Source organism: Ranitomeya variabilis, chromosome 1 (genome assembly GCF_051348905.1).
Source record: "Ranitomeya variabilis isolate aRanVar5 chromosome 1, aRanVar5.hap1, whole genome shotgun sequence".
In the NCBI taxonomy this organism is placed as follows: domain Eukaryota; kingdom Metazoa; phylum Chordata; class Amphibia; order Anura; family Dendrobatidae; genus Ranitomeya; species Ranitomeya variabilis.
Window position 1 is genome coordinate 1,081,139,853 of NC_135232.1, and position 13,602 is coordinate 1,081,153,454.

A 13,602-nucleotide genomic window follows, 5' to 3' on the forward strand; every position below is an offset into this window, starting at 1 on the left:
GAGAGGAGGGACAGGCGAACTGATGCACTGATCCTGCCCATGAATCACACCCTCGCAGTCCCAATAAATAAGACACCGAGGGGCGTTGTGTGGGTCAGGGCGGCCGCAGAGGCGCAGCCAGCCAAACAATGATGCCAGAAGACGGGCAGCGCTACCAAGGGGGTTGCAGCGTGTCATTACAAAGGAAAGTCACACCACCGGGACGGTTAAATGGTCACACAGAGGACACATTTCAGACGTGTTTTCAGTTCCACATGTGCGAGGAGAATACGTTTCTGAGCCACCTTGCACACATGCAGCATTACCGCTGTACAAGGTGGCTGGATAACGTAAAAACGCCTGGGGGAGGGGGGACAGGTTCCCTTCAATTTCAGTTCTTGTGTCTGCGTGGCTTTTGCAGGACACGTTGCCGGCTGCACAGCAGGGGAACAGCTGGCGGTGCTGGACCCCACTGACACATTGGCTGGTGTTTTTCTCTGTGCAGCTAGCACATCTGGGCCCCAACTGGCGGTGTGTTAGAGCCCAGGGACAGCAGGAGGAGGAGCAGGAGGAGGAGGAGCAGGGGGAGGGGAGTGTAGGCCGAAGCCTGCACTGGCGGCAGCTTTGGGTCTGTTGTGTCTGCGTGGCTTTTGCAGGACACGTTGCCGGCTACACAGCAGGGGAACAGCTGGCGGTGCTGGACCCCACTGACACATTGGCTGGTGTTTTTCTCTGTGCAGCTAGCACATCTGGGCCCCAACTGGCGGTGTTACAGCCCAGGGTCAGCAGGAGGAGCAGGGGGAGCGGAGTGTAGGCCGAAGCCTGCACTGGAGCAAGTTGAAAGGAAACCTTTAACCCCCCCCCCAGGCGTTTGTAGCTGGAAGAGCCATCGTGTACAGCACTAATGCTGGAAAAGGTAAACTTAGCTCTTTTAATTATGGTCCTTGCAGATGCTGAACCTAACACTTATGAAATGTGTCCCCTCACAGCGTTCAACCGTCCGGTCGGTGGAACTTTCCTTTGTCATGTGACGCAGCACAGCCGTCATTTTTACCCCCTTGTCGCCGTGCGCCGCCTCCTCAGCGTTGTTTGAATCTGTCCCGGAGCCTGCGCTGTTAGGTTACCCCTTGGCCATGCACACATTTTGCGCTGCCCGTCTTCTGACATCATTTGCTGTCAGGCTGGCTGCGCCTGTGCGGGTGCGCTGTCCGAGATTCAGCCTCGCGGTGTCGTCTAATGTAATCCCACCGCGGGCCTGGGATCCGTGTCCATGCGCAGTGCATATCCTCGCCTCTCACTCCCCTCCCTACGGCTTCTAAAGACTGTGCGGTGTCACGGCCGTGGCATGCTATTAGGGACCAGCTGACACCGAACAGTCTTTAGAAGCCGTAGGGAGGGGAGTGAGAGGCGAGGATATGCACTGCGCATGGACACGGATCCCAGGCCCGCGGTGGGATTACATTAGACGACACCGCGAGGCTGAATCTCGGACAGCGCACCCGCACAGGCGCAGCCAGCCTGACAGCAAATGATGTCAGAAGACGGGCAGCGCAAAATGTGTGCATGGCCAAGGGGTAACCTAACAGCGCAGGCTCCGGGACAGATTCAAACAACGCTGAGGAGGCGGCGCACGGCGACAAGGGGGTAAAAATGACGGCTGTGCTGCGTCACATGACAAAGGAAAGTTCCACCTACCGGACGGTTGAACGCTGTGAGGGGACACATTTCATAAGTGTTAGGTTCAGCATATGCAAGGAGCACCACGAAAAGAGGCACTTTTTCCCTTTGCATCATTACTGCTGCACAAGGTGGCTCCTTCAGTAACAAACGCATGGGGGGGGGGGGGGGGGACAGGTTCCCTTAAATTTAACTTGTTGTGCCTGCGTGGTGGTCGCAGTACACGTTGCCGTATACACAGCAGGGGAACAGCTGACGTTACTGAACCCCAATAACAGAGGAGGGACTGTTGACTGTGCGTACAGCACTTCTGGACGGCAACTGGCGGTGTTGGAGCCCAGGGACAGGTGGAGGAGGAGGAGGTTGGAGGAGGTAGGAGGGATTGCCACACACACAGCAGGGGAACAGCTGACGTTACTGAACCCCAATAACAGAGGAGGGACTGTTGACTGTGCGTACAGCACTTCTGGACGGCAACTGGCGGTGTTGGAGCCCAGGGACAGGTGGAGGAGGAGGAGGTTGGAGGAGGTAGGAGGGATTGCCACACACACAGCAGGGGAACAGCTGACGTTACTGAACCCCAATAACAGAGGAGGGACTGTTGACTGTGCGTACAGCACTTCTGGACGGCAACTGGCGGTGTTGGAGCCCAGGGACAGGTGGAGGAGGAGGAGGTTGGAGGAGGTAGGAGGGATTGCCACACACACAGCAGGGGAACAGCTGACGTTACTGAACCCCAATAACAGAGGAGCGACTGTTGACTGTGCGTACAGCACTTCTGGACGGCAACTGGCGGTGTTGGAGCCCAGGGACAGGTGGAGGAGGAGGAGGTTGGAGGAGGTAGGAGGGATTGCCACACACACAGCAGGGGAACAGCTGACGTTACTGAACCCCAATAACAGAGGAGCGACTGTTGACTGTGCGTACAGCACTTCTGGACGGCAACTGGCGGTGTTGGAGCCCAGGGACAGGTGGAGGAGGAGGAGGTTGGAGGAGGTTGGAGGAGGTAGGAGGGATTGCCACACACACAGCAGGGGAACAGCTGACGTTACTGAACCCCAATAACAGAGGAGGGACTGTTGACTGTGCGTACAGCACTTCTGGACGGCAACTGGCGGTGTTGGAGCCCAGGGACAGGTGGAGGAGGAGGAGGTTGGAGGAGGTAGGAGGGATTGCCACACACACAGCAGGGGAACAGCTGACGTTACTGAACCCCAATAACAGAGGAGGGACTGTTGACTGTGCGTACAGCACTTCTGGACGGCAACTGGCGGTGTTGGAGCCCAGGGACAGGTGGAGGAGGAGGAGGTTGGAGGAGGTAGGAGGGATTGCCACACACACAGCAGGGGAACAGCTGACGTTACTGAACCCCAATAACAGAGGAGCGACTGTTGACTGTGCGTACAGCACTTCTGGACGGCAACTAGCGGTGTTGGAGCCCAGGGGCAGGTGGAAAAGCAGAGGAACACAATGTAGGCCGAAGCCTGAGAAAGTCGAAAGGGAACCTTTAACCCCCCCCCCAAGGCGTTTGTAGCTGAAAGAGCCAGCTTGTGCAGCACAAAAGATGCAAAAGGAAAAGGTGGCTCTTTTCATCATGCTCCTTGCAAACACAGAACTAAACACTTATAAAATGTGTCCCCTGAAGCCGTGAAACCGTCCCGGAGGTGGGACTTTCCTTCGTAATATGACGCAGCACAGCCATCATTACTACCCCCCCGCCGCCGTGCCCCGGCTCCTCAGCGTTGTTTGATTCCGTCCCGGAGCCTGCGCTGTTATGTTATCCCGTGGCCAGGCACACTTAGCGCTGCCCATCTTCTGACATCATTTGGTGTCAGGCTGGCTGCGCCTGTGCGGCCGCGCTGGCCGAGAGCCCGCCTCGCAGTGTCTTCTGATGTAATCCCACTGGGGGCCTGGGATCCATGGCCATGCGCAGTGCATATCCTCGCCTCTCACTCCCCTCCCTGCGGCTTCTTTTTCAGACTGTGCGGTGTCACGGCCGTGGCATGCTATTAGGGACCAGCTGACACCGAACAGTCTGAAGAAGCCATAGGGAGATGAGTGAGAGGTGGAGGTTCAGATATGCACTGCGCATGTCCATAGATCCCAGGCCCCCAGTGGGATTAAATCAGAAGACACTGCGAGGCGGGCTCTCGGCCAGCGTGGCCGCACAGGCGCAGCCAGCCTGACACCAAATGATGCCAGAAGACGGGCAGCGCTAAGTGTGCCTGGCCACGGGATAACATAACAGCGCAGGCTCCGGGACGGAATCAAACAACGCTGAGGAGCCGGGGCGCGGCGCCGGGGGGGTAGGAATGACGGCTGTGCTGCGTCATATTACGAAGGAAAGTCCCACCTCCGGGACGGTTTTACGGTATCAGTGGACACATTTTATAAGTGTTAAGTTTTGCGTGTGCAAGGAGCAAAACCAAAATAGCTACCTTTTTCCTTGTGCAGCATTACTGCTGCACAAGGTGGCTCTTTCAGTAACAAACGCCTTGGGGGGGGGGGGACAGATATTCCCTTACATTTCAGTTGTTGTGTCAGCGTGGCGGTCGCATGACACATTGCCGGCTACACAGCTGGGGATCAGCTGACGTTACTGAAACCCAATAACACTGGGTCGTATGTTTTGACTGTGCAGACGGCACGTCTGAGCCTCAACTGGCGGTGTTGGAGCCCAGGAATTTAAGTTCAGGTGGTAGAAAGATGAACACAACAGGAGACCTGGATAACGTATACAGTGACCTAATTATTTAATCAGGAGGAGGAGTGGCAAATTCCTGCGAGATCCAGGCCTTGTTCATTTTCAGAAAAGTAAGCCGGTCAACGTTATCGGAGGATAGTCGCATGCGACGGTCAGTTAGTACACCACCTGCAGCACTAAAGACACGTTCCGATAATACACTGGCCGCAGGGCAAGACAGCACCTCCAATGCATACTGGCTTAGCTCTGGCCATGTATCCAGCTTTGAGACCCAAAACTTGAAAGGGGAAGAGCCGTCTGGGAGTACAGCAAGAGGGCAAGACATGTAGTCTGTCACCATCTGACGGAACCGTTGCCTCCTGCTGACTGGAGCCGTCTGTGATGGTGTAGACTTTTGTGGGGGGCACACAAAACTGTGCCACAGTTGGGCCATACTGGTCTTGCCTTGGGCAGAGGCACTGCTTCTGCTCCCTCTTTGTGCAGAGCCTCCACCACTGCCTGGACGCACTGAGCTGCTTTGGAATGCAGTAGCAGCACTTCTCTCAGTTGGAATGGAGAAGATGATGGAACTGACCAGTGTGTCTTGGTACTCCCGCATTTTTCGCTCCCGGTTCAACGGTGTGATGAGGCTTTCTACGTTGTCCCGGTAGCGAGGATCGAGGAGGGTGAACACCCAATAATCAGACATGTTGAGAATGTGGTCGATGCGGCGGTCGTTTCTCAGGCACTGCAGCATGTAATCCACCATGTGCTGCAGACTGCCAACTGCCCAAGAAACGCTGTCCCCAGCTGGAGGCGTGATCTCTGCCCGCTCGTCATCACCCCACCCTCGCTGTACACACTGAGTACTGGACAATTGTGTAACTCCCTCCTCTGGACGGATGTCTTCCTCCTCCATTGACTCCTCCTCATCCTCCTCACAAACTGTCCCCTGCCTACGCGTTTGTGAGGAACCACGTGGCGCTGACTGTCCAGAAGATGATGGAAGTGGTGAATCCTCATCCTCCACCTCTTCCACAACATCATCCCTTAGCGCTTGCAGTGATTTTTCAAGCAGGCAGATAAGGGGGACAGTCATGCTGACTAGTGCATCATCTGCACTCGCCATCCGCGTGGAATAATCAAAGGGACGCAAAACCTGGCAGACATCCTTCATAGTGGCCCACTCTGTGGTTGTGAAGTCTGTACGGCGCTGACTGCGACTTTTTTGCGCCTGATACAGCTGGTACTCCATTACAGCTTGCTGCTGCTCACACAACCGCTCCAACATATGTAACGTGGAATTCCACCTGGTAGGTAGGTCACATATGATGCGATGTTCCGGCAGGCGGTGTCGGCGCTGCAGAGCCGCAATGCGCGCTTTTGCCGTGCTGGAACGCCGCAAGTGAGCACACTCTAGGCGGACCTTGTGCAGCAGTGCATCAAGATCCGGATAGTCCCTCAAAAAACTCTGCACGACCAAATTGAGCACATGTGCCAGACATGGGATGTGAGTGAGGTTGCCGAGGCCCAGGGCTGCCACCAGATTTCGGCCATTATCACACACTACCATGCCTGGCTGGAGATTCGCTGGCTCAAACCACACATCGCTCTCCTGCTTGATGGCATTCCAGAGCTCCTGCGCTGTGTGGCTACGATTCCCCAAAAAAATTAATTTCAAGACGGCCTGTTGACGTTTGGCCACGGCTGTGCTCATGTCGGTCGTAACAGGTACACGTTCATCACGGGTCCATGTGGAGGTGGACTGTGACGGCTCCTGCAGCGATGATTCTGAGGAACTGGTGTAAGAGGAGGAGTCAATGCGTACAGAATGGATTCCTGCAATCCTTGGAGTGGGCAGGACACGTCCTGCGCCACTCGCACGGTCTGTACCCGGCTCAACTACATTAACCCAATGGGCAGTGAGGGAAAGGTATCGCCCCTGTCCATGTTGACTGGTCCACGCATCGGTGGTGAGGTGGACCTTGCTACTGACGGCGTTCAGTAGCGCGTGTTTTATGTGTCCCTCCACATGCTTGTGCAGGGCAGGGACGGCTTGCCTGCTGAAGTAAAAGCGGCTGGGCACATTGTACTGTGGGACTGCCAATGACATCAAGTCACGGAAGCTGTCAGTCTCCACCAGCCTGAATGACAGCATTTCCAGTGACAGAAGTTTGGCAATGCCTGCAGTCAGAGCCTGTGCTCGTGGGTGGTTTGACGAGAAAGGCCGCCTTTTCTCCCATGCCTGTACTACCGATGGCTGTAGACTGGGCTGGGAGTGTGTGGATGACTGGGAAAGTGGTGCTGCGGGTGGAATGACAGCGGGTCTCTGGACAACAGGGCCAGAGGTTCTTCCACGGCGATCCTGGGAGGAAGCCGAACCAGCTGCGTGTGAGCTAGAGGAAGAGGCAACACGAGCTGAAGAGGTGGTAGCTGCCGCTGTTGGTTGGCCTAGCTCTTCAGTGTGTTTGTCTAACTCCGCCGGGTGCCTGTTGCGCACATGTTTCCACATGTTGGAGGTATTGAGGTTGGCGACTTTTTGACCTCTTTTGATTTTTTGATGACACACCTTGCATCTGACATGGCAAATGTCATCTGCAACTGTGTCAAAAAAGGACCAGGCACTGCAAGTCTTGGGAGCCCCCCTTTTGACTTTTGGAAGAGACATGCTCCTTACGGGTGCCAAAGCGGAGGCTGCAGGATCCGCAGTCTTCCCCCTCCCTCTCCCTCTTTGGGCCGTACGGGGAATCTCTTCCTCAGAGCTGCTCCCACCACCTTCCTGTCCCTGACGCCAAGATGGGTCAAGGACCTCATCATCTACACTACCCTCTGCCCCCAACTGCTCCTCCTGGGTAGTCTCAGCAGCAGAGCACGCACCAGTAAGTGGCACCTGAGTGTCATCATCAGCTGATGCGGCCTGCGAGGTGGTGACCGGAGCCACTGGCCCACCCGCCTCTTCAGAGGAAGACAGAAAAAGCGGTTGGGCATCACTGCACCCTGCCTCTTCTTCCATTTCTCCAATGCTGCTTGGCTGGCCCCCTGTTTCCAAGCCAAGAGATGATTCAGAGAACAGAAGTAGAGACTGCTCCTGTCCTGGGATCTCTGTCTGCCTGGGCAATTTTGCAGGTGGTGAAGAGACAGATGGCTGCTCTCCAGTGCTCTGTGTCTGAGAGGATGTGGCACTAATGGAAGTTGATGCATTAGCTGCCATCCATCCCACAACGGCTTCAATTTGGTCTTCACGCAGCAGCGGTGTACGGCGCTCGGCGACAAAGCTGCGCATGAACGACTGTTCCCTTGTGAAAGTGGGTGCTGATGACTCACCGGTGCCCGCAGCAGGCACAGAATCCCCACGTCCCCTCCCTGCTCCGCGCCCACGCCCACGTGCCTTACTCACTGCCTTCTTCATCTTGGTTGACTGATAAAGATAAGCAGAAAAGTACTAACGGCTTTGTGTGCTTATTCCTGAGCAACTCCTCCTAACAGGTATAAGACACACTAATTTTCTAAAGTGTGGACTAGACTTGAATATGAGCTAATGTGGCCTACACAAATGTAAAGTGGTGTGTAACTGGTGTGTTTGGTGAACTTTATTATTTATTTATTTTTTTGGGGCTGAACTGACAACGGATAGAGCTGCAATCACACGGAGACCGTGCAGACAGCCGTAAACGGCGCTGCAAGGCCCAAAAACCCTCCTCTACTTTATCCTATGTAGTGTTTTTCCACAAATTAGCTGGAGACGGGTGGAAAGACACTAATAGGATTTTTTAAAATAAATTAGCAGCAGACTACACTACTTTGAAAAAAAAGAAAATTGATTTGGCGGTATGACGCAGTGAAAAACCCTGAGCTGCAGACAACCAGGCTACGGCTGCTCACAGACTACAGGGCGAGCTGCAGTCACACGGAGACCGTGCAGACAGCCGTAAACGGCGCTGCAAGGCCCAAAAACCCTCCTCTACTTTATCCTATGTAGTGTTTTTCCACAAATTAGCTGGAGACGGGTGGAAAGACACTAATAGGAATTTTTGGAAAAAATGTGCAGCAGCCTGCACTACTTCAAAAAAAAAAAAAAAAGGACAGTATGAGGCAATGAACCACCCTCCCTGAACTGAATACAACCAGCTATGGATGGCCTATGTGGCTGCACTCAGACTAGAGAGTGGGCTGCACTCACACACACACACACAGAGAGACCTTGCAGATCGCTGTGAAAACAGCGCTACAAGGCAAAAGGAAGGTGAATAGTAGGTGAACACAGCGGTTGCTAAATTAGCCTTTGGAAAGCACAAAGAAGCAAATCGCTATCTCTAAACTGTCCCTCAGTCAGCAAACAGCGTCCTGTCACTAACTGAATTCACAGCAGAGTGATCGCAAAATGGCGCCAGCGACTTTTAAACTGCATCATGACATCATTTCAGCAGCCAATCACAGCCATGCCAGTAGTTTCATGCCCTCCATGCTGAACAGGATGTGCCCACACTTGAAATCATTCTCATTGGCTGAATTTCTGCATTTTGAATCTGGGAACTTCCGATTCCGGTATCCGATACGCGGCAAGTATCGGAATCCCGGTATCGGAATTCCGATACCGCTAGTATCGGCCGATACCCGATACTTGCGGTATCGGAATGCTCAACACTAATCAAAACCTTTCTAGAGAAACAACTTCAAAAATACTTGGAAAATGCTTCTATGTCACTCATATATGCTATTTATAAGAGGTGTTTTTTGAGGTTTTTGTTTTTTAAAAGAGGTTTTGTAAAAAAAGGCCTGCTGGAAAAAGGAATATGTATGCCCCACACCTCTTCAAAGTGGATCCTGATGGAATCCCCTCCAAACTAGGCACTGGTCAACGAAAAGGTGGAAAAAAAATTTTCAAACCAGTTTCCAAACTATTGATGAGCGAACGTGCTCGGATAAGGTGTTATTTGAGCATGCTCGAGTGCTATCTGAGTGTCTTTAGCGTGCTCGAATCATATGTTCGAGATGCATGTCTCGCGGCTGTCTTACATGCAATCCCTGCATTTGTTGCAGCTGTCTAACAGCTGCGAGACTTGCAGCTGCTGGGAATCAAACATATTTTTTGAGCACTCCGAAGTCACTCGGATAGCACCGTGTATGCTTTGAGAACAACTTATCGGAGCACGTTCGCTCATCACTATTCCAAACCTTTTCCAAAAAAGACAAGCTCTTCAAAAAATCCCAATAAAGGGTATATGCACAGTGTCTTTAAAGTGAACCTGACATGTGATACATGCTGCCTAATTTGTGGACAGCATGTGGCAGACACTGGCTGTATGTACTTGTACTGTATGAACTTAAACAGTGCGGCGTTTCAGAGAAGAACATGCTGTAAAAGCCGCTGGGGACCACACTGTAGACTGGTTGGACAGGCGGGTCCCTGGCAGCTTCTGCCCGCCTGCTGCACTGGATTAACAGATCTTTGCCTTGGATGGACAGGTATCACCCTATGTGCATGTATAGGCAGAGGGCATGGAGATGTTGCCGGGGACCCACCTATCCAGATTTTAAAGTATGTTATTCACTGAAACGTTGCAGCGTTTGAGTCAAACGTACCTGGCTGAGATACCACAGCCAGTGCCTGATGCATGATACCATGGATTGGACAGTATGTATCAGCTGTCAGGTTCACTTTAGGTGCCCTTGGAACCGCCAAGGTTTCCTAGAGGAAGCAGCTCCAGTGGTCTTTTTCCTGAAGCGACTTTCCTTGAGGTTTTACCTATGCAGTGGTTGTGCCGCCAGCGTCTTCCTTTTAATCATTTAAAACATAAAATTTAAAAACATAAATGCTACTTCTTCTGACCACTTCACGGTTTTCGAACCCAGAAGCAGTTAAAAGTACCAGAGAACTGAACTTTTGCACAGCAATGTTGTTGTTACATTGCTGTACATTATGTTCATTTTTTTTGCCACTGTTTTGTGACGCTTTTTCAGATGGATACCAGGTGAATTCTGCTAGAAAAAAAGTGTGCACATGGCCTGGTTGTTTCTGAAAAACCTAACAAGCTGTGCACATTTTTAAGCATTGGATGAACCAATCCATTAGGTGAGTTATGTTTTACCAAGTCAACACCATCAAGAACTGACTAATTGCAGTTCCACATGTAAATATTGGTAGTGGCATCATCTGTCTTCTGTCAGGATTTTAGTCTCTCGGTTATTTGCACTGTAATCAGTGACTCCTGGTAAACTCTTCAGTTTCACATCATGACAGTAGTGGAGATAATGCGCTAAAATCACTGTCAGTCTGTTATCTGCACTTGTCCTAATGGCTCAAGCTTCCACTGCTGGTATGCATGTTACGTAAAGGCCAGTTTCCCAAACCCAGTGTGCTCATGGCTGCCAACACGTCATGTTTTCTGGATTTCCTTGTTGTTGTACAGGTGATGGAAGTATTATTATTAAGGCAATTGTAACTACCACAGGTTCTCTAACCTGTGCAATACTAAAGATATCCTGAAAACACGATCTCTCAGCAGTGGCCGTTCTCACATACTGCAGCTCGGCTCCCGTTCACTTCAGAATGAACTAATCTGCAGTACCAGAAAACAGACACTACTCCGTATTGCTCCAGATACGTTATTAATAAAGAAGTCATGGACAACCAGGTTGAGGTCCGTATTGAAGGACCACAACCTACATACTGAAACAAGTAAGGGGAGTTTGTTCTGTTTTCAAGATTTGTACTGACCTGGACTTCACAGATTCCAAGGTATTTATGAAGCTGTCAAGTTCAGATCAGGAGACCTGCGGCGAATCTGTGCATCATGGTCGCTATTGACTGTGATGACCTACGCGCTTCTACTATGCATCTTGCTTATGGTCAGTCCAGCCAATATTTTTGGGTACCATTTTTTTTAATGGCCTAATAAATGCTATGTTTTACCTAATGAATGAAACCCTTTACTTCCCTGGATCATCCTTGCCTTTTATCTTGCGATGACTTCACAATGACAACATGAGACAGCATTTCAGACAGGTATGTTTTAAACGCCATACTGTACATCAAGCACCTGACTGGGATCCATGCTGCACAGGTGACTAGTCCAAAAGTCCTTGCGTGACTAGTCTCTCGGTATGTTTGTTCATGTGTGTGTATCTCAAGTGAAGTGGAGTAGTAGCCAGAGACCGGTTTTTGACTAATCACCCGAACAGCATGGGCTCTGCAGTATTTCAGAGTAAAGCATACCTTGGTGACATCATGCAGCCAATGTCTGGTTCGGGCAGCAGGTATCGGCTCTCTTGTTCCCTTTAGCCACAGTTCAGTTTATATGCACAGTGACTATATAATAAAAGAATGTATAATTCCATGATTGTTTTTTCCAGGTAACATATTACAGTCCAGAAGAGCTGACCATGTCCATGGTTCTCCACAACAGTCAGACAATGCCGATACTTCTCCTCCAAGACCTGAGCAAACTGAAGCATCTGTGGTCAGTCTTACACCACCTCATTCCGAGACTGGAAACATAGACCTGACGAGATGACTGACAATACACAGTGATGGCCATAGTCAACTTATGGACATGACAGGAGGAAAAAGTGGCTTTTCTATGTGCTACTACATAGGAGTTGTATGTCCTCTTCATGAACATTCGGTGGACGATGTGAGATGCAGCACTAATTCTTCATCATTGCTATGAAGATATGAAGGAACAATTCTTTTTTTTTAATTTAGGTGGAAATTGGCGAAGAATTGCAGGCAATTTTCTACATATGTAAGACAATAAAGATTCTAACTTTTCAGGTTCTTTCTACTTATTAATAGATGCTGTCAATGCGACAACATAGGATCTTGGTGTACCACAGAGGCAGGGGCTGGCTGGCACTTTTCAGCCTGGGGGGCAATCACAAGGCAGTGGCCCTCCTTTTCCCTTTTTCTCTGGCCACTGCATTAAAGTAGTAGAGATAACGGGCTTTAAAAACAGGCTGATACATGGATATGGTAACAGAACAGAGCTTGATGCATGGGCGCAGACCGAGCTAACTCCAGAGATGAGGGAGCAGGACTGAGCTTACTACATAGATATGGGAGCAGAACCGAGCTTACTACAGAGATATGGGAGCAGAACAGAGCTTACTGCAGAGATATGGGAGCAGAACCCAGTTTACTACAGAGATAAGGGAGCAGGACCAAGCTTACTAAAGAGATAAGGGAGCAGAACCGAGCTTAAGTCCACTACATGGAACCAAGCCTGCTACATAGAAACTGGAGCAGAACCAAGATTCAGCATACATACGGTACCATAATCTAGATTACTACATTGTTACAGTACCAGAACCAAGCTTACTGCTTAGATATGGTGCCATAACGGAGCTTACTTACAAACATACATGACGGCTACACAGCGCCTACTACTATCACCACTACACAGTGAATACATATTATAATATCACCATTACCTCTACATGAAACTACATTCTATACAAAGACCAATGATACCTTCATACACCTTTTACTATAATGACTGAATTACATTAACCCCTTTCTACCATTGGACGTACTATTCCGTCCATGTGGGGTGGGCCCTACTTCACAAGGACGGAATAGTACGTCCAGCGCGATCAGCCGCGCTCACGGTGGGAGCGTGGCCGATAGCTGCGATCGGGGCCAGGTGTCGGCTGACTAACATCTGGCACTATGTCCCAGGAGCGGTCACGGACCGCCCCCGACACATTAACCCCCTGCACACTGCGATCAAACATGATCGCAGTGTTCCCGCAGTATAGGGAAGCATCGCGCAGGGAGGGGGCTCCCTGCGTGCTTCCCTGAGACCCTCGGAGCAACGCGATGTGATTGCGTTGCTCCGAGGGTCTCTTACCTCCTCCTCCCAATGGCTGCGGGGCTGCATACGGGTTCTGCAGGGAGGTGGCTTACCAGCGCCGGGAAGCCTCCCTGTTGTGCATGTCAGATCGCTGATCTGACACCATGCACAGCAAAGTGTCAGATCAGCGATCTGTCACTTTACTGTGATGTTTCCCCCTGGGGCAAAGTAAAAAAAATAAAATAAAAAAAATAAATTCCTAAATAATAAAAAAAATATTGTTCCAATAAATACATTCCTTTATCTAAATAAAAAAACAATAAAAGTACGGTACACATATTTAGTATCGCCGCGTCCGTAACGACCCGACCAATAAAACTGTCCCACTAGTTAACCCCTTCAGTGAACACAGTAAAAAAAGAGGCAAAAAACAACACTTTATTATCATACCACCGAACAAAAAGTGGAATA

The 13,602-nt window shown here is 50.8% G+C and overlaps 1 protein-coding gene across 1 annotated transcript in view; it reads left to right on the forward strand.

Moving 5' to 3' along the window:
* SEL1L3 (SEL1L family member 3) overlaps positions 1-12,110 on the forward strand; it is a 99,054-nt gene extending 86,944 nt beyond the window's left edge. The window contains exon 24 of the mRNA XM_077279942.1: positions 11,693-12,110. Coding sequence (XP_077136057.1) covers positions 11,693-11,853 — 161 coding nt within the window. The 3' untranslated portion in view covers positions 11,854-12,110. The remainder of the gene's footprint in view (positions 1-11,692) is intronic.
* The last annotated feature ends 1,492 nt before the right edge of the window (positions 12,111-13,602 follow it).